General features: G+C 41.3%; 2 protein-coding genes across 2 annotated transcripts; one reads left to right on the forward strand and one right to left on the reverse strand.

Annotated features, from left to right (window-relative positions):
- Positions 1-553: 553 nt before the first annotated feature.
- LOC143015788 (immunoglobulin superfamily member 3-like) lies at positions 554-7,283 on the reverse strand. Its single transcript, XM_076169872.1, has 10 exons — positions 6,670-7,283; positions 5,801-6,181; positions 5,246-5,662; positions 4,689-5,093; positions 4,213-4,602; positions 3,065-3,439; positions 2,583-2,975; positions 2,090-2,503; positions 1,386-1,778; positions 554-1,291 (listed from the first exon to the last, which is right to left on the reverse strand). Exons 1-10 carry the CDS (start codon positions 6,734-6,736, stop codon positions 1,086-1,088), a joined length of 3,441 nt encoding a protein of 1,146 aa, XP_076025987.1. The 5' UTR covers positions 6,737-7,283; the 3' UTR covers positions 554-1,085.
- Positions 7,284-7,960: 677 nt separating this feature from the next.
- klhl6 (kelch-like family member 6) lies at positions 7,961-13,592 on the forward strand. Its single transcript, XM_076169792.1, has 7 exons — positions 7,961-8,360; positions 8,444-8,609; positions 10,482-10,931; positions 11,114-11,345; positions 11,500-11,702; positions 11,816-12,029; positions 12,130-13,592. Exons 1-7 carry the CDS (start codon positions 8,116-8,118, stop codon positions 12,429-12,431), a joined length of 1,812 nt encoding a protein of 603 aa, XP_076025907.1. The 5' UTR covers positions 7,961-8,115; the 3' UTR covers positions 12,432-13,592.
- The last annotated feature ends 9,709 nt before the right edge of the window (positions 13,593-23,301 follow it).

Here is a 23,301-nt window from a genome sequence, read left to right on the forward strand (position 1 = left end):
GAGAGAGGAGTCTCTTCTGAGGAAGCCAGACCACCCGACTGTGAAGGGCTGCAATGATTCAAGACCAAAGACAGGACGACGTCTGTCTGTGGGGATGAAAGGACGACTTTCTGCCTTAAACATGACTTTAGATCCTCACATCCTTTAGGAAGCTGCGGTTGGATTTTGCAGTCTAAAGAGCCGGTCTACTCTCAACTGACGAGAGCTATCATCTGCTGCCTAGGTGTGTTTCCTCAAAAGGAGGAGAAATGACTTCTATTCTCGTCTCTCACACAGATGGGGTGTTAAACATTGATAGAGCTGATGTGTGGAGAGACAGAGAGAGAGAGAGAGAGAGAGAGAGAGGGGGGGGGGGGGGAGAGAGAGAGGCGGGGGAAGAGAGAGCATTACTTAACTTTTTTGTCTGTTGAAGGAAAATTAATTGTTTACCTTGCATCACCCTATTTTTAAGTAGGAACATCTGTTTGAGGTACCGCATTATGACAGAATCAAGATATCAGGTGTGTGTGATCTGCAGGTGTGCTGACATAGAGATATATAGGTACAGTACCTATAGAAATGGGACGTGTTTCATTACGAACAAGCGATCAAACTAGTAAGCATGACAGCAAAAAAGCTTGTCTGTGCACATTCTCTAGATTTTCCGACCACAGTCATCCTGTTCCTCTGTGCAGAACCGCAAAGGTTCCTCGTCATTTTACACGCTGAGGTGACCTCATCCTGCATCTGGCTTGTTCTACAGATGTGCTACGTTGATTCCACCCCTGCACAGTTACATCAAGCCCACTGTGTGCTGGTTAATGCCACATGCCTGTGTGTGTGTATGTGTGTGTGTGTGTGTGTGTGTGTGTGTGTACAATTTTGTTCCCTGTTGGTGTAAAACACAATCACATATTTAATAAAACATCATCGTTGTTGAGCTTTCGGTAAATCAACCACTTCATTATTACAAATATATACAATATATGTATATGAATGATGAATTGAATGAATGAATTTACTGCATATCAATACACAGCAGAATCATTCCATAAATATAATGACTCTCCTTTCCTTTCCTCCCCTCTCCTCTCCTCTCCTCACTCTCATTCCTCTGTGCTTGGTTTTAAGTTCAGAGCGTGTCCCTCCTCCCAGAGAGATTTTTTTTGCTTCTTTGTTCCAGGAACGTGTCCCCGGTGCAACTTAAACGCCAGCACGACGACGACCAACAGCAGGCAGATGGCAATACATGCAACAATGCCGAGCCAGACGCCTGAGGTGCATCCTAGCTCAGAGACGGCTTTAGCAACACCTGCAAACGGCAGGGAAACAAGCACAAATGTCCGGTTATATCATTCCTAAACAGACATCGGACCAAATTGGCAGATATATGTAAAGATCATTACCTTCTGTATTAACTATGAGGGTGGAGTAGCCGGACATTTCCACTGCCACCTTCCTCCAGCCCTGAGACACAGACGGGACCCACTCCTCCACCTCACAGGAGTACAGGCCTCCGTCAGCAGGGACGGGCTCAATGATAGTGAGGTTGAAGCTGTGGGGATTAGGGTGAGTAAATCTCAACCGATCACTCTTCCCAAACCTGTTCTGTAGGGTAGAGTTACGGTAAGCTACAAACAAGGTGTGTCGCTCGCTCTCTGCCTCCTTCTGCCAAAACCAAGAGACCTGGAACTGAGACTCCCGGCTGGATCCTGCCGTGATGAGACAGGGGATGGTGACCTCCTGGGGTCGGGTCAGGTTTAGCTCCATGTCTTCATTTGCAATGGAGAGGTTGTGCTCTGTGAAAAGAGGGGGAGTGTTTAGAAGATATAGTTGAATGGTTTCCCCTTTATGAAATCACCAGGGAATGAATGAACAGATTCAAATGATCTTATTATCAATAATCTAATTTGCATTGACAACTAAGGACAAACGGGGGGAAACGAGACGAGGACAAGGACAAGAAGCAGGATCAGCTAAATCTGTAAGAGTGAAAATGAAACTAGGGCATTCCTGAGATGGATAGACGGATACTCAGACACTCACAGAGACACACACAGAGACACACACCCAAAGCTGTTAGTATTGGCTCAACATGATGCAATCATACCTGTAACATTTACACTCAGCATGATGGGACCGGATCCATCGGAGGCCTTCAGCTGCCAGTCGCCTTGATGATCCAGCTGGTATTGTTCCACTTGGCACTCATAAGTCCCACTATCCCCGTCGTGGGCTCGCTGAATTCCAAGACGAAAGCTGCTATGCGTCGGCCTGGAGAGACGGAGCCTTGCCTGCAGCCCCCTTAGGTCCTGGTTCTCTGGGTACCTCAGCAGACCTGTGTGATCAAGTTTCACCAGCGGGGCCTTTACGACAGCAGGGTCAGAGCCGGTATACAGCCAAGCGATGGTGTAGAAGAGCGAAGGGTTGGCTGCGCCTGAGATGAGGCTACACTCCAGCTCCACCTCTTCTCCTTCCCTGGTACTCAGATGCAGCTCGTTCTTACTCAACCCCAGGTCGTTGGCTGCAGAACGAGACGGCAAAAGTTAGAAACCAAAGCCAAGGGAGGAACCGGTATTCTGTTCCATCACAACGCAACTTACGTGGCTCAATGATGATCAGCTCTGTTTTGGTCTGGACCGGTGGCAGAGCGAACCATTCACCCCGGGGGTCCTGCAGCCACTCCACCACCCGACAGAGGTACAGGCCGCTGTCTGACACTCTCGCTTGCCGAATATTCAACTCAAAGCTCGGGCCCTTGCCGCGCCTCATAGTGATCCGCTGCTCGAGGCTCGGCTCTACCCGGGGTCCGAACGTCACCCCACCGTCACGATCGGCGCTCACCACCGTCCTGTTCCCGCCCTGCTGCTGGACCAGCCAGGTCACGGCAAAGTAAGACGAGGAGGAGATTGGATCGTTAACTGAGCATTTCAAGCCTACGTCGGTGTTGATGTTTGTTGTCAGAGCCGGGGTGGGGGTCAGGTAGAGCGTGCTCACTTAGAGAAAGAGACAACACGGTTCAGAGGTCATTCCAGTGCTTCAGTCTAAACACATACAAGACGGCAGGTGGTCTTGTGGATATTACCTGGATTCTTCACCATCACAGCCAGCAGACCGGGCGACTGCAGCCTCTTGTGTCTGTTCTCCAGAAAGACAGACGGTTCACATTGGTAGCGTCCTGCCTCCCTCAGGCTCACACCATTAATAAGCAGACTGTGATGGACTCCATTCTGCCCGCTCTTTCTTTCCAACTGGTAGCGCCGGTGTTCTCCAGACCAACTGATGTCACCATTAGCGTACCATGTCAAGATGTTATCCAGGGATGAGGTATTCTCACGCTGCAGGCTCCACGTCACCGTCATCGGCAGGTCGGACCCTTTGAGCGAGCACATCAGCGCCACGTTTTGGCCCACAGTCACTTGTGTGGTGCGGCTCCATAGTTTCACTGTCACAAAGGACTCTGGGACATAGAAATAATAAAGTCAGCAGCTATGACCAAAAAAGGAGAAGCTGATGATCATACAATCGTCTTACTGTGTAGACGTGAGCGAGACATGAGCAAAGTGGAAAAAAAAAAGGAGATGTGGGTTTGTAGCGTCTGCTTTATTGCGTCTGTCTCGCACTTACACAAACTCTATCTGCATCATTGTTCCTCAACCAATCAATCTGCCTAATGCCTAATAAACATTATGATATAAAGATAAAAGGGTTACAGGGTTTATGACTTCACATTAATATGCAGATCCATGCCTGCATATTTATTTTAACTTTTTGTCCGTTTAACCGCTACTTTACAGCAAGATATTTGTGTGTGTGTGAACAAAATGGTTCATCCCCCTGGGAGTGTGAATGTGGTTGGCAATTTTCATGACAATCTGCCAAATAAATGATGAAAGATATTTTGTGCAATGTTTAAATTCTGGCCTGAGGAGACAGAAGAGGAAAGCTCACGGGACGCTCCTAATGCAGAGGGTGCATCCTCTGGGGAGCTCGTGTTGACAGGCAGTACGGGGGGAAAGGAATCACTTCAAACTTTTGGAATCATCCTGTGGGATACGTGCATGCCAGATTTCATGGAAATCAGAGCATCAATCATGCCAAGACATTAGTTTAGAGGGAAGTCTGAGCTGATTTGGCACTAAAGACCAAAATACACATCAGGTCATCACCAACGTCATCCTTTTCTCCATCCTGCAGTGTTAGTATAGAGTTTTGTGTGGAGCCATGTCTTACCGAGTGGAGTAACTGTCACAGAGGCCGTCTGTGATTGGCTGCTGGTCTTCTGAATGTCAGTCTTGCTTTTGATGGTCCACTCCGACACGTCACACTGGTACACACCCGAATCAGAAGGCGTGACCTCATCCATCTCCAGGGTGAAGGTGTCAGCTGCCGGGCGTGTTGCCTTTACGTTGCGCTCTGTAAACTCTCCTCCCATCTCCATTACTCCCCCCTGGTTTACACTGACCACGTCGGTGACAGCGCTCACTGATGTAGATGAGGTTTTGCGTTGCCAGATGACGGACAGCTGACCTTTGATCCCCTGCACTTTACAGGTGAGCTGCAGCTTCTTACCTTCGTCAACCTTAACAAGGCTCTGTTCCATTTCCACCGAGAGCCCACTTTCTGTAATGAGACAAGACAAGGGAAGCTTCAGTGCACTGAAGTCATAACTGTGAGTGTATTGAACATGAGCTGAGGTGCTGACTGACCTGTAGCTGAAATGGTGACCAGCTGGGAGGGAGAGTCCTGTGCTGCCCCCTGAGTGAAGGACCCGTCTGTGGCTCTGTCCTGAGGCCACGCCCTGCAGACATACTGCCCTCCATCCTGGGTCCTGACCGGCTGCAAGACGAGATGGTAATCTCTGTCCCCGGTCCGCGCCGCCCTGAGTTCTCCTTGCTTCTCTCGGCTGCTGTACTGCGGGCCCACACTCAGAACCCCTGTAGGGCCCATTCGTGCCAGTTCTACATTTTCCCGGAGCCAAGCAACGGAGAAGAACTTTTCCACGAGGTTGTGTGCGTCTACAGAGCAGGTTACACTCAGCTCCTGGCCCTCCTGCAGAGTCGTTTCTTGTACAGAGATTCTCGCCGCCAGAGATGACTTATCTGGCGCCACTTCTACCCAAGGCAAAATACAAAAAGCACAGCGAGTTGAGAAGAAAAAAACACACCACACACTTGCACACATCCTGTTAAGCAGAAGCACAAAAACCACCGTGGAGAATAAAATGCAACAGTCAAAGGAAAGCAAACGACGGGCTGCTGCTGACCTTTGGCTCGGACATTCAGCATAGATGCCTCCGCTTCTTTCTGTGAGATAGAGTACCAGGAGCGGTCAGGGTCCTGGATCCATTCCTGAGCCTCACAGTAGATCTTGCCTTGATCGGAAAGCTCCAGCAGATCCATCTTTAGCTTGTACGTGGCCTCTCCCATCTTATCTAACCCGATGAGGCCAGCTTGGTAACGCGCCTCAAACCCCTTCCCGGCGTTCAGTGTGAAATCCCTGTCCAGGGATATGATAGGCTTGGCGCTGGCCGGGTCGCTTTCGTAGTGATACCAGGCGAAAGACAGATGGGTGTGCTGGACGGTGTTGCTGGAAGCTTGGCATGTTATACTGAGAGAGTCGCCTTGGTAATGGCTCAGGGAGGAGGAGACGGGAGATGAAATGCTGAGGGAGTTGTCGATGACTGTACGGCACCATGTTGGAAAAAGAGACGACATCATTAATATGTGCATTATTTAGCTTTTACTGTATATTTACTATATATGCATAACGAGATGTTAAAGGAGAGCTTAGAACTCCAGAGATGATTGATTGAGCCGACCTCTGACTGTGGTCTTAGCAGAATAGTCTCCTAGATAATCAACTTCTGAGTTCACCACCGAGCACTCGTAGTCCCCTTCATCGTCTTTCTGTAGTTTCCGTATGGTAAAGAGGACGGAGTTTGGCGTCACGTGTTCCAGGGTGATTTCCTTCTTCATTACACGGCGACTGTACATAGCATATGTAAAGAGTTCGTCGCGAGTGCTGATAATGTTGATTTCACTGGAAGGCTTCTCAGGCCTGAACATACGGAACTGAAATTCCTTTGTGGCGTTGACATCTTTGAAGCCACCCACAGTGCAGGAGAGGTAGAGCGTGGAGTCCATCACACGATACAGAGGGCCAGACTGCACCTCTGTATACACTCCATTATACGCCCATCCTGAGGCACACACACAATCCAGATGTTAGTCACGTCGGCTTAATGTATTGGAACTGAAGGTGTTGTGTTTGACAGAGATACCTTGTCAGACGCATTTATCCGCGACAACAACGCTTAGATTCTAACAGCATTTAATTATTCACTGTAACTTATTTATGACAGCTGCATTCAAATGTTATACATCAAAGCCTTTAAGGTAGGGAAATGCAATTATGTGACAATATAAGAATGAAGAATTCTGCCAAGAGAAAAGCAAGAAGCAAAAGTGAAAGGGAACAATAATTATGTTACACTTAAAAGGCTGAAGACAGAAGGAGCAAACCTCTGCTCCTCTTCATCATCTCCTTCTGTTTACTGGTTAGAAAGGCAAAGATTTTTCCCCGACAACACATATTTGACACATTTGATGTAGTATAGTATCACTCAGCATGAACACCAAGACGCGTTCAAATTAGAAAGTTAATTTAATGTGCCAACTGGCTACTTACCGCAGTGAAGAAGAAGACTGAGGAAGAGGAGCGCAGTGCCCCCCCGTGACTTCAGTGAACTCCCCATCCTCTCAACTCTTTCACTCACACAGTCTACACACACGCTCACACCTCAACACGCACACACTTGTGACTGACTAACGTCATTCCGCGTCTGTCCAATGTGCTGATAAATATCTTTATCCTGGAGGGTTTAACACGCCTGTTTGAAAGGTTTCCTCCCAGAGAACAAATAACATCACGACACTACACTTCTTTTGATTTTAAAGCCACCATCACTTGAGTCTATTGTACTAAAACTGCCGGTTATTGCATTTCAAGTACTTGCACAGATATCCAATAATAACAGTTGACATTATTATGACATTTTACAGCAGTGTCATAACTAAGTACACGCCAACTACAATCGTTGTAAAAGTAAGAATAGTTTTCCGAGCATCACACACAATCGAAACACTAATCTCCCAATAAAAAAAACAATCCATTAGGATCGCTATAATGATATTAAGAAGTAATGATAATAATAATAATAATAATGATAATAATAATAATAATAATAATAAGGAAACTTAATCTATTGTTTATTCCATTGTCACTGCGGTGTACGGGGCGTCACTGCAGGCTGTCAAGATAGAGTGCGCATGCGTTTGCCAAAATGAGGAAGAGGAGGAAGAGTAGATGTTATCGAAATCTATTCTACTCAGCAGCTGTCGTAATCACTCCTAACAGACACAAACATGTAGTTTTGAAACATTAATGCCAGAAGAGCAAAGACTTGGAAGAGGAAAGAGGGCTGACTTCCCTTATGTCTTTTGTGTTTGATAAATGAGACAACAGCGCCCCGCAGTGGTCAAAAGTGAAAACAACATTTGCTGCTGCTTTGTTTCTGTAGTAACTGAGACGCTGAGTGTGATAAACAATGAAAACTTGTTTCAGGATAAATACCAATGAGGACAATGTTGATGATTAAATGTTATTATTGATTAAACAAAGCAAGAAGATGATCATTTGAATACATGCATTGATTGGTAACGTATGTTCAAGAGTCAGAATGGAGTTTGCCATGTAAGAAAACTATCACAGATCCAAACTGAGATTTAAAAAACAAACCTACTGATATTGTAATCTGGACATTAAGTTTTTCTTGTAGTGTTCAATATTTGTTGTGGTTCACTTGGTACTATTCATACTTGCATTATAACGTTGCCACTGAATTGCTTAAGGGACATTCACATTGCATAAGAAGAGGAAGTGGCTAGAAACTACGTAAACTCCTCACAGATCGAGAATATGACGTGAGAGGGACACAGCACAAAGCCATAGATCTGCATATGAACATGACGTGGGAGTATTTTCTCTTTCTTTGTCACTACTGCGAGTTCACCTGGAGTAACTGAATGCTGCACGTGTTTATCTGTGGAGAGTGACACATTTTAGATAGTAAAGATGTGCGAGTTGTTGGAGAGAGCCACAGACTGTCCTTTGCCTGACTCCAACCCAGAGGAGGAGAACGGGAGCCTGGGTGGTGCGAGTGAGCTACTTTGGGAAGATGCGTCTCTCCCAGTGGAGCTCCAGAGAGGGATGGAGCTCCTACGAGTGAATGGAGAACTGACTGATGTGATCCTGTGTGTTCAAGGACAGGACTTCCCTTGCCACAGAGCCATACTTGCTGCTGCCAGTCACTACTTCAGGTAAGAATAATTCAGCACTGTCACACACTCTAGACCTCTTTCGGGTGGTTGTTGGTGCTACTGAATGGCTGTCCTCTGTCCAGGGCCATGTTCTGCAGCGGCATGAAGGAGAGTTATGAAGAGTGTGTCAAAATAAAGGGAGTAGACAGTGAGACTATGCGCGTTCTTCTGGACTATACCTACACCAGTAGAGTTCTCCTCACACACTCAAACGTCCAGAAGATACTACAGGCCGCTCGTCAATTCCAGGTGAAGTAGACTAAAATACTCACAAACATCACATGCTGCTTGTTGTCTGTCCTTTTATGACTTTACAACTTCACCAGTTGGTTCTGAAACGGTTTTTCGTGTTTTGTAAAATGTCCTCATCCTGTCAAGGTGCGATCACATGAAGGTTTATTCCGTTGAAATAGAAACACAAAAATCCCCAAATGGGATTTTCTGGTGTCTCTAGTGACTCAAACCTACCAAGAACTCTATGTTGATATTAATAATGACCTTTATCTTTATAGCACCACCAGTCACTAGACATGAAAAGACTTCTGAATAAGCAAATGCAACAAACGCAAAGAACAATAAAAGTGCATGAGTTTACAAAGAGAACATATAACACACTGGCTAACTCAAACAATAAACATTAAATCAGAGAGATCATTTTAAATAGATACATACACACACCCACACATTTATACACACACACATACATATTCAATTACAGAGACAATATAGCAGTGAGAGAGCCACAATAACAATTTATATATATGTACATAATATATAATATTAAGAATGCTTGAACAATATAAAGCCAATTATTCCAAATTAAAAGCAAGATTAAAAGTATATGGGTCTTTAACTTCTTTGCAAAAATGGCACTGGCGGCTGCAGCTCTAATGTCCAGTGGCACTTTGGGGGCATAGAAACAGAAGGCGGCCTCATGAGTGTTCTTCTGTAGAACATGCGGGACATCTAAGAGAAAATCAGTCCGAGGCCGTGCTGCTGTGGCAGGAGTATAAAGAGAAAGGTCACCTTTGATGTTTAACATAGTGAGGTGATTTAAGGCTTTATAAGTAAGTAAAAGGACTTGAGAATCAATTCTATAAGACACAGATAACCAGTGCAGAGTAGAGTAGAGAGCAGTAGGGCGATCAGATCTTATCTTAGGATGAGATGAGGTTTTGAGTTAAAGTGTTCGTAGGCAGGTTGGTAAAGAGTGACTCAAGGCCAGAATAAAAGCATGTTTACGTTTCTGCTGCATCAAACATGCAAACAGTGTGCGGAGAGGCTGGAATGTAGAGCTGTGTGTCATCGGCATCGCAGTGATAATATTACCAAGCAGAAGCATGGTGTTGTTTATATATCGTCAATCTTATTTGTTGTATTTTCATTGAATGCCCTTAAATTATAAATAAATTAAATTAGTATATCGCTGCTGTGCTGTGCTGAGACAAGAACCACATTCAGACCTTCTGTTTCCCCCTAAACAGAGGCGCAAACATCTCACGGGGTCAGAGCTGAGGTTCTGTAAGAGGGAACTGAAAGTTGCCCAGTTGTTTACAATAAGGATCAGTTTTCCATACAGGCTCAAATTAACTGTGCAGCTGGGCCACAAAGCGGTTAGGGGTGGGGGGGGAAGTCAAGGTGTTTGTGTGTGTGTATGTGTGTCTCTGTACTTGTGTTTTTGTGAGGATCAATTTGACCTTAGTGTTAAATTGCAAAGTGAAGACACGCACAGATTTAGATTTTCGGTCATTGTTAGGATCGGGCTAAGTTTAGGCTCAGTTGGATGTAGGTCAGGTTTGCCGCTTAAAGAGATTCCCTGTTGTCATGTCAATTACGTAAATATGTGATCAATTATGTAGAGGTTATTGTAGATTTAAAATATATTTTAAATACTTTAATAACTAAGAAATATGAGTGTATCAGTCTTACAAATATCCCACAACCATGTCTGTGAAGTGATTCCTCTTGAGAGTGTGTCCTTGGTGTGGAGCGTTCTCATGATAGCACAAGTGTGACTTTGTGTTTGATGTTTCACTTGCTGTTTCATATGCTTAGAATTCAGTTTAATTCCTTATACTAATGTTATTATACTAATGGCTGTGCTGACATCATCCTGTGTAGTTCCTGCGTGTGGTGGATGCGTGCACCGGCTTTCTGGCCAAGTGTCTGGATCTAGATAATTGCATTGGGATTCTGAACCTGACGGAATGCCACGCCCTGCCAGCTCTAAGGTCTCGGGCTGAAGACTACATCAAGTCCCAGTTCTCCCAGGTCCTTCAACTGCAGGAGTTTGTGGAGTTACCAGCCGAGGCTCTGGAGAGTCTCCTGAAGCGGGATGACCTCGATGTGACGTGCGAGGAGCAGGCTTTTGAGGCGCTGATGCGATGGGTCAGAGCCCAAGAGGCTGAGCGATTCCCCTTACTGCCCAGACTGCTCTCACACGTGCGACTGCCATTGTTGGAGCCAGCCTACTTTGTTGAGAAAGTGGAATCTGATGAACTGATTCGCCGATGCAGCGAGGTTTTTCCTCTGTTACAGGAGGCTCGCATCTATCACCTGTCTGGAATTGAGGTCAGTCAGGGGAGGACGCAAATAGTTCTCTGAAATACTGTCTGTAAGATAATATTTCAGACGTACAAAGAGGCAAATATGAAGGTGTAACAGTGGCAAAAGCTATAAATATACACCTGCTCTGTTAAATAATGGCTCTGATTTGTTCATAACATGTATCAGGTATGTTGCCGTGTTCTTAGGTGGTGTCTGAACGAACCAAACCACGCCTGCTGCACTTAATGTCTGAGGTGTTTCTCATTATCGGCGGCTGCACTAAAGATGTACACTTCACTCCCACTGTCGCCTGTTTGGACCCCCTTAGACGCAACAGGCTGGAGGTCGCAAAGATGCCGCTGACAGAGCTGCAGTCCAAAAACAAGAAATGGATTGAGTTTGCTTGCATCACCTTCCGCAATGAAGTGTACATATCTGGTGAGAACGCGACCCAATGCATCATCATATTTACATACATAAGTCTGTTATGAGTCAGTGGTGATTCACATTCCCAGCATTCGCCATTTGCGGATTAGAAGTCTGTCAAATGATGATTTTGTGACAGATGGTTCTTATATTTTGGTTTCTGTAGGAGGTAGAGAGACGAGGCATGAGGTTTGGAAGTATGACGGGGCCCTGAACAAGTGGATCCAGGTGGAGCCCATGTCAACGGGCCGCTGGAGGCATAAGATGGCAGCTCATGGAGGGAAGGTCTACGCTCTTGGGGGATTTGATGGTGTTACGAAATTAACTAGTGTAGAGGCCTACGATCCCTTTCATAATCACTGGACACAGGTAAATATTGTACATAAAATCTACATTTATGGCATGAGATCATTCCATAACAATGATAATTCAACAGTACATCTTTCATATCTTTATTTCTATTCCTGTTGTGCTTATTACAGGTGACACCTCTTGCAATAGGCGTGAGCTCCTTTGCTGCTGCAACCTTTGACAGGTGGATCTACGTGATTGGGGGTGGGCCCAATGAAACACTGGCCACCAATAAGGTTCAATGCTGGGAACCTGGAACGCAGTGCTGGAATCTACGAGCACCCATTCCCATCAAGTCCAAATGCACCAACGCAGTCACATTCAAAAACAGCATCTATGTAGTTGGTGAGTTAGTGGATTTTTGGTTTTCATTTGATTTAAAAAAACTCAGTGGATAGAACAAACTCACATACAACCGTTTCTCTCTAATGTTGTCTTTCCCCAGGTGGCTGCATGAATGCTATGTACTGCTACTCGCCTCTGTCAGACTCCTGGACGTGTGTGACCCGCCTGGGCGAGAGAGCGAGCTGTGCTATCGCTGCCTGTAACAACAAACTCTTCATAAGTGGGGGTAGGAATGCTCAACACCAGGTGGTTGATACGGTGTTGTGCTGGGATGTGGCTCAGGCGGTGCTGACGGAGGAGTGTGTTTTGTCATCGGGTGTGTCGCATCATGGTAGCGTGACACTCATGAAGTCCTACACAAACACGCAGAGTAGCCAAACGTCTTCTTCAGCCCATGAATGACACAGGCATGTGCCTCCTGGATGTTATTGTTCTCCAGAGTGCAGAGGTGAAACGACGCATGAAGAGAGTGAGCAATAAATATGATTGTATGCTTTTTGATACGTGTGTCTTTGCTTGTGTCAGCCAACACATTCACTAAATTGTTGCTTTCATGATTGTTGCAGTTTCAGCCATTATTGAAACTTGATTTCACATGAAAAGTTTTTAGTGATACATTACAATTTCTTTTTACTACTTCTCAAAATACTGCAGAAAATGAATCACATCGCACAGGGAGGTAATCTTTTCTTTCTGACAGAATAGAGTCATATTTGAATCAAATCAAACACCACATCCTTAAATGGGTACGCAGAGTAGGTGTGGGTTTGTATTTGTACGTATTTACATATAGAGCCAAACAAGATCTGACAGCTGGAGCCTTAGTTAGAAAACAGGAACATTTGATTCACACATTTACACCCATGCACACAATTGTATTCCCTGCAGAGATCTACACACAAGTAGAACTTAATCTTCCTGTAAACACTGCTGTCAGGTGATAAATTTAACTTTGGTTCATTGCTGTTCTGTTAAGACTATTTGGGATTTCAGTACACAGCCTATTCTTCAAACTAAGACTCAACATATTTGTGTAATAGACGACTTTAGAGAAAAGGAAAGTATGAAACTATGTCCCTTAAAACTATGTGGAAAATATAATTCAAGTTCAACTCGAAATTGAATCCTGAATGCCACTATTCAAAAAGCATTATCTACAATTGATGACTGGGCAAAGTATATCTGCAATAAATCTAAAATTTAAAAAATAAAATGACTTAACTATATATTGCCTTTATTGCAAATCTAGACTGATTACATGACTAGTCTAGATTTAAAGAGCATAGACATGTGTTAAGCGTCTGTTATGTATCATACACTCCGTCTCGACCTAAACCGCCATGGAGCCGAGCTGAAAGCAGTCAGACTCAGTGTGAGACACATTTTACCATGGGGGTTAATCTATTATTCAAATAAACATAAGTTTGGCAAGTATAAAATGTGCCTTATAAATGTGTGAAGCAAGCTTGAAATTTACCATATACCACATTTTGAACAAACAATTCTGTAGCTTTTACTAAATACAAATGTGTTTGGGGACTCATGCAGCCTTAAGGCCCAGAGAACTGTGGGAATGACTTTTTTTTTTATGAACAGCTGCACTTCAAAACAAACATTCTCTTAACCATCTAAATTGTCTTCCGTTTTTTCAACTTTCACTGTAAGAGTTCAGGGTTAAATGGAACTCCATTTGAAGAAATGTGTAATCTCATACTTTTTTACATTCCATGTAATGTCAAACTGCATGTATTCATGTGTGTGAGCAAATGACATGAACACTTCACCTGAATCTTTAACCTAAAGTGTACAGTCTAAATAAGTTCTTGCTGCTTGAAGCATCAATGTGGTTGTTGACATAAACCTCCATGGAGCTGAGCTGAAAGCACTCAGTTTGAGACAAATCTTAGAATTCACATAATCATAGGTTTTACAGATGTAAAATGAGATTCCGAAGGGCAAAGGAAGCTTATAATATTTTTATATTTCACAAACACATTTTGAACAAACATTGTTGCATTTGAAAATTTAAGACAGAAATCTGTTTCAAAGTGAGGCTGTGACTCACAGGGAGGACTCATGCAGCCTTAAAAGGCAAGAGATAACTTCATCTAGGAAGATGACATTAGTTTGGGCCTTGTGCTGGTCCCTGTTGAGTCTCGCAGAGAGTTTGCTAGACGCTGTAGTAGAAACCATTTTACTCCCACCAGGAGTTGAACCTGGTACTTCCATCTGGGGAGATGGACGTGTTACCACATGACACCATAGGAGTTTGAGAGGCTGCTACAGCGCCCTGCAGTGGAGACATGACAGGCTGCAAGGAAATGAGCTGTAGGCCTGGTGAGAGATGAGATGATGCCGAGATGCAGAGGGAGCTGTGGGCTCGCTGCACTAGAGAAGAGTTCTGGACAGAATCAGAGGGCACAGAGCGCATACCTACACCAAGGCAGAGTAGATCTACAATTTATGACACCAAATTTTATATTTAACATTTTGACCTATGACTATATATGAAGCATTGATGGTCAAAAATAATTTGTAATCTTGTGACAATTACCACTTAACTAATGTAAAAATATAGTTAAGTGTAAAATCAAAATAAGTTACTGCTGTGTCATGGAGTTCTTGGAAGTAATGAAGTTAACATGATCCTTACCTGACGTCCAACTGGTCCCTCTGAGAGCCCAGATGGAGGGAGGGTGGGTCACAGTTCTGTCACACACACAAGTTTTGCAAATATAAAATGTGATACACCACAGGAGTTTGTGCGGTTGTTACAGCAGGCGTCAATGCTAAAGATGAGCCTACCCACTCTAAATGTTCACTCAAACAGTTCAGTGCACAAAAGTGTTGCAATTTCAATGCTCATTAAAAAGTGCAATAGTAACCATTTTGACCAGAGCCCCGTTAGCCAGGAGGTTTCCAGGTTTGAGTCCAGATTCTTAACCATGCAGCAAAGCGACCCAGCATTATGCAAACACAGCCTGTCTGGACTCAAACCTGGACTCGACCTGTTTCCACCTCCCACGGCGAGGACGAGGGGTTGGGATTTTTGGGAGGCACCTATGCTAATTTTACCCCTTTAAGTGACCAGCAAGTGTACATGTTCCATGTAAAATCTTGCATTTTTTTTTTGCAACCTTTTTAAACCACAGCCTGTAAAACCAACCTTTTTCAAACCACAGCCTGTAAAACCAACCTTTTTCAACCAACCTTTTCAAACCACAACCGTTAAACCTTTTCAAACCACAACCGTTAAACCTTTTCAAACCAACCTTTTTAAACCAACCTTTTTAAACCACAACCTGTAAAACATTTTCAAACCACAACCTTTTCAAACCACAACCTTTTCAAACCACAACCTGTAAATCCAACCTTTTCAAACCACAACCTGTAAAACCAACCTTTATAAACCACAACCTTTTTAAACCACACCCTTCAAACCCTTTTAAACCACAACCTTTTTAAACCACAACCTTTTAAACCTTTTTAAACCACAACCTTTTAAACCACAACCTTTTAAACCTTTTTAAACCACAACCCTTTTAACCACAACCTTTAAACCACAGCCTTTAAACCTTTTTAAACCACAACCTTTAAACCTTTTTAAACCACAACCTTTAAACCACAACCTTTTAAACCCTTTTAAGCCACAACCTTTTTAAACCACAACCTTTAAACCACAACCTTTTAAACCTTTAAACCACAACCTTTTTAAACCACATCCTTTTAAACCTTTTTAAACCACAACCTTTAACCACAACATTTAAACCACACCCTTCAAACCTTTTTAAACCACCACCTTTTAAACCACCACCTTTTTAAACCACAACCTTTTGAACCTTGTTAAACCACAACCTTTAAACCCTTTTTAAACCACAACCTTTTAAAACCAAAACCTTTTTAAACCACAACCTTTTAAACCAAAATCTGTAAACCCTTTTTAAACCGACCTGTAAACCCTTTTTAAACCAACCTTTTAAACCACAACCTTTTAAACCTTTGTAAACCACAACCTTTTTAAACCACAACCTTGTTAAATCACAACCTTTTTAACCACACCCTTCAAACCTTTTTAAACCACAACCTTTTTAAACCTTGTTAAACCACAACCTGTAAAACCTTGTTAAACCACAACCTGTAAAACCAACCTTTTTAAACCACAACCTGTAAAACCAACCTTTTTAAACCGCAACCTGTAAAACCTTTTTAAACCGCAACCTGGAAAACCAACCTCTTTAAACCACAACCTGTAAAACCAACCTTTTTAAACCACCTTTACACCTTTTTAAACCACAACCTTTACACCTTTTTAAACCACAACCTTTAAACCACAACCTTTTTAAACCACAACCTTTTAAACTTTTTTAAACCACAACCTTTAAACCTTTTTAAACCACAACCTGTAAAACCAACCATTTTAAACCACAACCTGTAAAACCAACCATTTTAAACCACAACCTGTAAAACCAACCATTTTAAACCACAACCTGTAAAACCAACCATTTTAAACCGCAACCTGTAAAACCAACCTTTTTAAACCGCAACCTGTAAAACCAACCTTTTTAAACCGCAACCTGTAAAAACCTTTTTAAACCACAACCTGTAAAACCACAACCTGGAAAACCTTTTTAAACCACAACCTTTTAACCACAACCTTTAAAACCACAACCTTTTAAAACCACAACCTTCAAACCCTTTTAAACCATAACCTTTTAAACCACAACCTTTTAAAACCACAACCTTTAAATCTGTAAACCCTTTTTAAACCAACCGGTAAACCATTTTTAAACCACAACCTTTTTATACCACAACCTTTTTAAACCACAACCTTTTTAAACCACACCCTTCAAACCCTTTTAAACCACAACCTTTTTAAACCACAACCTTTTAAACCTTTTTAAACCACAACCTTTTAAACCTTTTTAAACCACAACCCTTTTAACCACAACCTTTAAACCACAGCCTTTAAACCTTTTTAAACCACAACCTTTAAACCTTTTTAAACCACAACCTTTAAACCACAACCTTTTAAACCCTTTTAAGCCACAACCTTTTTAAACCACAACCTTTTAAACCTTTAAACCACAACCTTTTTAAACCACATCCTTTTAAACCTTTTTAAACCACAACCTTTAACCACAACATTTAAACCACACCCTTCAAACCTTTTTAAACCACCACCTTTTAAACCACCACCTTTTTAAACCACAACCTTTTAAAACCAAAACCTTTTTAAACCACAACCTTTTAAACCAAAATCTGTAAACCCTTTTTAAACCGACCTGTAAACCCTTTTTAAACCAACCTTTTAAACCACAACCTTTTAAACCTTTGTAAACCACAACCTTTTTAAACCACAACCTTGTTAAATCACAACCTTTTTAACCACACCCTTCAAACCTTTTTAAACCACAACCTTTTTAAACCTTGTTAAACCACAACCTGTAAAACCTTGTTAAACCACAACCTGTAAAACCAACCTTTTTAAACCACAACCTGTAAAACCAACCTTTTTAAACCGCAACCTGTAAAACCTTTTTAAACCGCAACCTGGAAAACCAACCTCTTTAAACCACAACCTGTAAAACCAACCTTTTTAAACCACCTTTACACCTTTTTAAACCACAACCTTTAAACCACAACCTTTTTAAACCACAACCTTTTAAACTTTTTTAAACCACAACCTTTAAACCTTTTTAAACCACAACCTGTAAACCAACCATTTTAAACCACAACCTGTAAAACCAACCATTTTAAACCACAACCTGTAAAACCAACCATTTTAAACCGCAACCTGTAAAACCAACCTTTTTAAACCGCAACCTGTAAAACCAACCTTTTTAAACCGCAACCTGTAAAAACCTTTTTAAACCACAACCTGTAAAACCACAACCTGGAAAACCTTTTTAAACCACAACCTTTTAACCACAACCTTTAAAACCACAACCTTTTAAAACCACAACCTTCAAACCCTTTTAAACCACAACCTTTTAAACCACAACCTTTTAAAACCACAACCTTTTAAAACCACAACCTTTAAATCTGTAAACCCTTTTTAAACCAACCGGTAAACCATTTTTAAACCACAACCTTTTTATACCACAACCTTTTTAAACCACAACCTTTTTAAACCTTGTTAAACCACAACCTTTAAATCTGTAAACCATTTTTAAACCACAACCTTTTTATACCACAACCTTTTTAAACCACAACCTTTTAAACCTTGTTAAACCACAACCTTTAAATCTGTAAACCATTTTTAAACCACAACCTTTAAACCTTTTTAAACCACAACCTTTAAACCTTTTTAAACCACAACCTTTAAACCTTTTTAAACCACACCTTTTAAACCACAACCTTTTAAACCTTGTTAAACCACAACCTTTAAACCAACCTGCAAACCCTTTTTAAACCAACCTGTAAACCTTTTTAAACCACAACCTTTTAAACCTTTTTAAACCACAACCTTTTTATACCACACCCTTCAAACCTTTTTAAACCACAACCTTTTAAACCTTGTTAAACCACAACCTTTTGAACCTTGTTAAACCACAACCTTTAAACCCTTTTTAAACCACAACCTTTTTAAACCACAACCTTTTTATACCACACCCTTCAAACCTTTTTAAACCACAACCTTTTAAACCACAACCTTTTGAACCTTGTTAAACCACAACCTTTAAACCAACCTGTAAACCCTTTTTAAACCACAACCTTTTAAAACCACAACCTTTTAAACCTTTAAACCACAACCTTTTAAACCACAACCTTTTAAAACCACCACCTTTTTAAACCACAACCTTTTGAACCTTGTTAAACCACAACCTTTAAACCAACCTGTAAACCCTTTTTAAACCACAACCTTTTAAACCTTTTTATACCACAACCTTTAAACCACAACCTTTTAAAACTTTATACCACAACCTTTAAACCTTTTTAAACCACAACCCTTTTAACCACAACATTTAAACCACAATCCTTTTAACCACAACATTTAAACCACAACCTGTAAAACCAACCATTTTAAACCACAACCTGTAAAACCAACCATTTTTAAACCACAACCTTTAAACCTTTTTAAACCACAACCTTTTAAACCTTGTTAAACCACAACCTTTAAACCAACCTGCAAACCCTTTTTAAACCAACCTGTAAACCTTTTTAAACCACAACCTTTTAAACCTTTTTAAACCACAACCTTTTAAACCTTTTTAAACCACAACCTTTTTATACCACACCCTTCAAACCTTTTTAAACCACAACCTTTTAAACCTTGTTAAACCACAACCTTTTGAACCTTGTTAAACCACAACCTTTAAACCCTTTTTAAACCACAACCTTTTTAAACCACAACCTTTTTATACCACACCCTTCAAACCTTTTTAAACCACAACCTTTTAAACCTTTTTAAACCACAACCTTTTAAACCACAACCTTTTAAACCTTTAAACCACAACCTTTTAAACCACAACCTTTTAAAACCACCACCTTTTAAACCACCACCTTTTTAAACCACAACCTTTTGAACCTTGTTAAACCACAACCTTTAAACCAACCTGTAAACCCTTTTTAAACCACAACCTTTTAAACCTTTTTATACCACAACCTTTAAACCACAACCTTTTAAAACTTTATACCACAACCTTTAAACCTTTTTAAACCACAACCCTTTTAACCACAACATTTAAACCACAACCCTTTTAACCACAACATTTAAACCACAACCTGTAAAACCAACCTTTTTAAACCACAACCTGTAAAACCAACCTTTTTAAACCGCAACCTGTAAAACCTTTTTAAACCGCAACCTGTAAAACCTTTTTGAATCGCAACCTTTTTAAGCCACAACCTGGAAAACCTTTTGAAAACCAACCTCTTTAAACCACAACCTTTTTAAACCACAGCCTTTTAAACCTTGTTAAACCACAACCTGTAAAACCAACCATTTTAAACCACAACCTGTAAAACCAACCATTTTAAACCACAACCTGTAAAACCAACCTTTTTAAACCGCAACCTGTAAAACCAACCTTTTTAAACCACAACCTGTAAAACCACAACCTGGAAAACCTTTTTAAACCACAACCTTTTCAAACCACAACCTTTTAACCACAACCTGTTTAAACCACAACCTTTTAAAACCACAACCTTTTAAAACTACAACCTTTTTAAACCACAACCTTTTAAAACCACACCCTTCAAACCCTTTTAAACCACAACCTTTTAAACCACAACCTTTTAAACCTTTTTAAACCACAACCTTTTTAAACCACAACCTTTAAATCTGTAAACCCTTTTTAAACCAACCGGTAAACCATTTTTAAACCACAACCTTTTACACGTTTTTATACCACAACCTTTTAAACCTTTTTAAACCACCACCTTTTAAACCACAACCTTTTAAACCTAGTTAAACCACAACCTTTAAACCAACCTGTAAACCCTTTTTAAACCACACCCTTTTTATACCACACCCTTCAAACCTTTTTAAACCACAACCTTTTGAACCTTGTTAAACCACAACCTTTAAACCAACCTGTAAACCCTTTTTAAACCACAACCTTTTTATACCACAACCTTTTTATACCACAACCTTTTAAACCTTTTTAAACCACAACCTTTTAAACCTTTTTAAACCACAACCTTTTAAAACCACAACCCTTTTAACCACAACATTTAAACCACACCCTTCAAACCTTTTTAAACCACAACCTTTTAAAACCACAACCTTTTAAACCACAACCTTTTAAACCTTTTTAAACCACAACCTTTTAAAACCACAACCTTTTAAACCAAAATCTGTAAACCCTTTTAAACCGACCTGTAAACCCTTTTTAAACCAACCTTTTAAACCACAACCTTTTAAACCTTTGTAAACCACAACCTTTTAAACATTTTTAAACCACAGCCTTTTAAACCTTGTTAAACCACAACCTTTTAAACCTTGTTAAACCGCAACCTTTTAAACCTTGTTAAACCGCAACCTGTAAACCCTTTTTAAACCGCAACCTGTAAAACCAACCTTTTTAAACCGCAACCTGTAAAACCAACCTTTTTAAACCGCAACCTGTAAAACCAACCTTTTTAAACCGCAACCTGTAAAACCAACCTTTTTAAACCGCAACCTGTAAAACCAACCTTTTTAAACCGCAACCTGTAAAACCTTTTTAAAGCGCAACCTGTAAAACCTTTTTAAACCGCAACCTGGAAAACCAACCTCTTTAAACCACAACCTGTAAAACCACAACCTTTTTAAACCACAACCTTTTCAAACCACAACCTTTACACCTTTTTAAACCACAACCTTTATAAACCACAACCTTTTAAACTTTTTTAAACCACAACCTGTAAAACCAACCTTTTTAAACCGCAACCTGTAAAACCAACCTTTTTAAACCGCAACCTGTAAAACCAACCTTTTTAAACCGCAACCTGTAAAACCAACCTTTTTAAACCGCAACCTGTAAAACCTTTTTAAACCGCAACCTGTAAAACCAACCTTTTTAAACCGCAACCTGTAAAACCTTTTTAAACCGCAACCTGTAAAACCTTTTTGAATCGCAACCTTTTTAAGCCACAACCTGGAAAACCTTTTTAAACCACAACCTGGAAAACCAACCTCTTTAAACCACAACCTCTTTAAACCACAACCTTTTTAAACCACAACCTTTTTAAACCACAACCTTTTTAAACCACAACCTTTTAAACCTTGTTAAACCACAAACTTTTAAACCTTGTTTAACCACAACCTTTTAAACCTTTTTAAACCACAACCTGTAAAACCAACCTTTTTAAACCGCAACCTGTAAAACCAACCTTTTTAAACCGCAACCTGTAAAACCAACCTTTTTAAGCCACAACCTGGAAGACCTTTTTAAACCACAACCTGTAAAACCAACCTCTTTAAACTACAACCTGTAAAACCAACCTTTTTTAAACCACAACCTTTTTAAACCACAACCTTTAAACCTTGAACAGCAAAACCTTAACCTTAAAACCTTGAAATACGCAAACCTTGAAATATGCAAACACTGAAATACATCCAAGTGTCACCATCAGCAGCGTTTGTTCTTACCTTTTGCTGTCATCTCGTTGTGGGACCAGGAGTGTTTATACTCACCTGTTGCTGTGTCTGGTTGGGGGCTCATGAGCATTTTGTTCTTGTCTCTTGCTGTTGTCTTGTTAAGTGAAACAAAAGCAGCTCAGTCCAGGTGAAATTTATTGAGCCGGGTTAAACCATGACTGATTGAGTTCGGGGGACATGTGTAAATTGGAAGAGGTTTTGTCTCTTTCCGAAGGTGGGCTCATACTGACAAACCACAACAAAATTATTCATAAATCAGAGTTGCAATTTACATACACTTATCTCCTGGGGTGAGGTTTATGTTTGTGTGTGAATGTGCCGAACTTGGTTTAGTCCACACCTGTCTTGGTTTAATCCACACAGGTAATCGTCGTCAGCGGTGCAACGGCGCCAAACTGTAAACACGCCCTCAGCGGAGACACAAATGCGCATGCGTCGTGCAGAATGCACGGCAGAGGCTTGACGAGATCGTATCTGAAGTTTATCAGATCTGCCCCGCCGCTCGATCGCGCGCACACCACACTGGTACACACTACACATCCCAGAATGCACTGCGATCCGTTTGGGGTTGCCGTGGCGCGTGTAAACGTCCCCAAGGAGCTGATGGAGCTCAGGCACAGTGAGATCCCCGAAACGATGCGATGCGTTTAACATCCAACAGTGTGAAAACATTGCGAGAGTGTAATGAAATAAACTCCAATTTGGAGTGAGATGATAAGAATCCTACTGGAGACTCGAACACGTGATGACAGACGGGCCAACAGAGTGAACAAGCTTCCATTTGATCGACTCTTATTATGTAAAACAAGATCAGAAAAATGAAGTTATTTCAAAGAATAAAACTAAATGTGTCTTTTTGTTGAGGACTGTATATACTTTTGTTTTGAATGAGTATGAATTGTGGAATTCTGATGGCAAATTAAGAACACGGAGGGTTCAGCAGAGCAAATGCGCTCTCTCTGAGCAGCTATAAATGTTTGTTCTTCTCTGGCCAAATGTGTACCTGTGTGTGTGTGTAAAGAATGCTGATATGGGATATGAAACATAACCAGTAGTCAATGTGCAAGCAGCCAGTTGAATGGTGTGAATTTATGCTACTCTTCTGAATTCATATATTTGTAAATCTTACTTTGAAAGAGTCAGTGCCTCCCGAGCCACGAACGTCACCGCACGTCACTGCGTCTAACA

The sequence above is a fragment of the Genypterus blacodes genome, unplaced genomic scaffold (genome assembly GCF_046128005.1).
Source record: "Genypterus blacodes isolate CSIRO-AG114 ecotype Tasmania unplaced genomic scaffold, CSIRO-AGI_Gbla_v1 ptg000214l_1, whole genome shotgun sequence".
NCBI lineage: Eukaryota > Metazoa > Chordata > Actinopteri > Ophidiiformes > Ophidiidae > Genypterus > Genypterus blacodes.

Excerpts from the sequence above, each read along its gene's own strand:
- klhl6 (XM_076169792.1), top strand. The coding sequence starts at position 8,116 with ATGTGCGAGTTGTTGGAGAGAGCCACAGACTGTCCTTTGCCTGACTCC. Across the intron at positions 8,610-10,481 it reads AGGCCGCTCGTCAATTCCAG|TTCCTGCGTGTGGTGGATGC; the intron begins GTGAAGTAGACT and ends CATCCTGTGTAG. Across the intron at positions 11,346-11,499 it reads CAATGAAGTGTACATATCTG|GAGGTAGAGAGACGAGGCAT; the intron begins GTGAGAACGCGA and ends TGGTTTCTGTAG.
- LOC143015788 (XM_076169872.1), bottom strand. The coding sequence starts at position 6,736 with ATGGGGAGTTCACTGAAGTCACGGGGGGGCACTGCGCTCCTCTTCCTC. Across the intron at positions 5,094-5,245 it reads GCTGAATGTCCGAGCCAAAG|AAGTGGCGCCAGATAAGTCA; the intron begins GTCAGCAGCAGC and ends TGCCTTGGGTAG. Across the intron at positions 4,603-4,688 it reads GGTCACCATTTCAGCTACAG|AAAGTGGGCTCTCGGTGGAA; the intron begins GTCAGTCAGCAC and ends GTCTCATTACAG.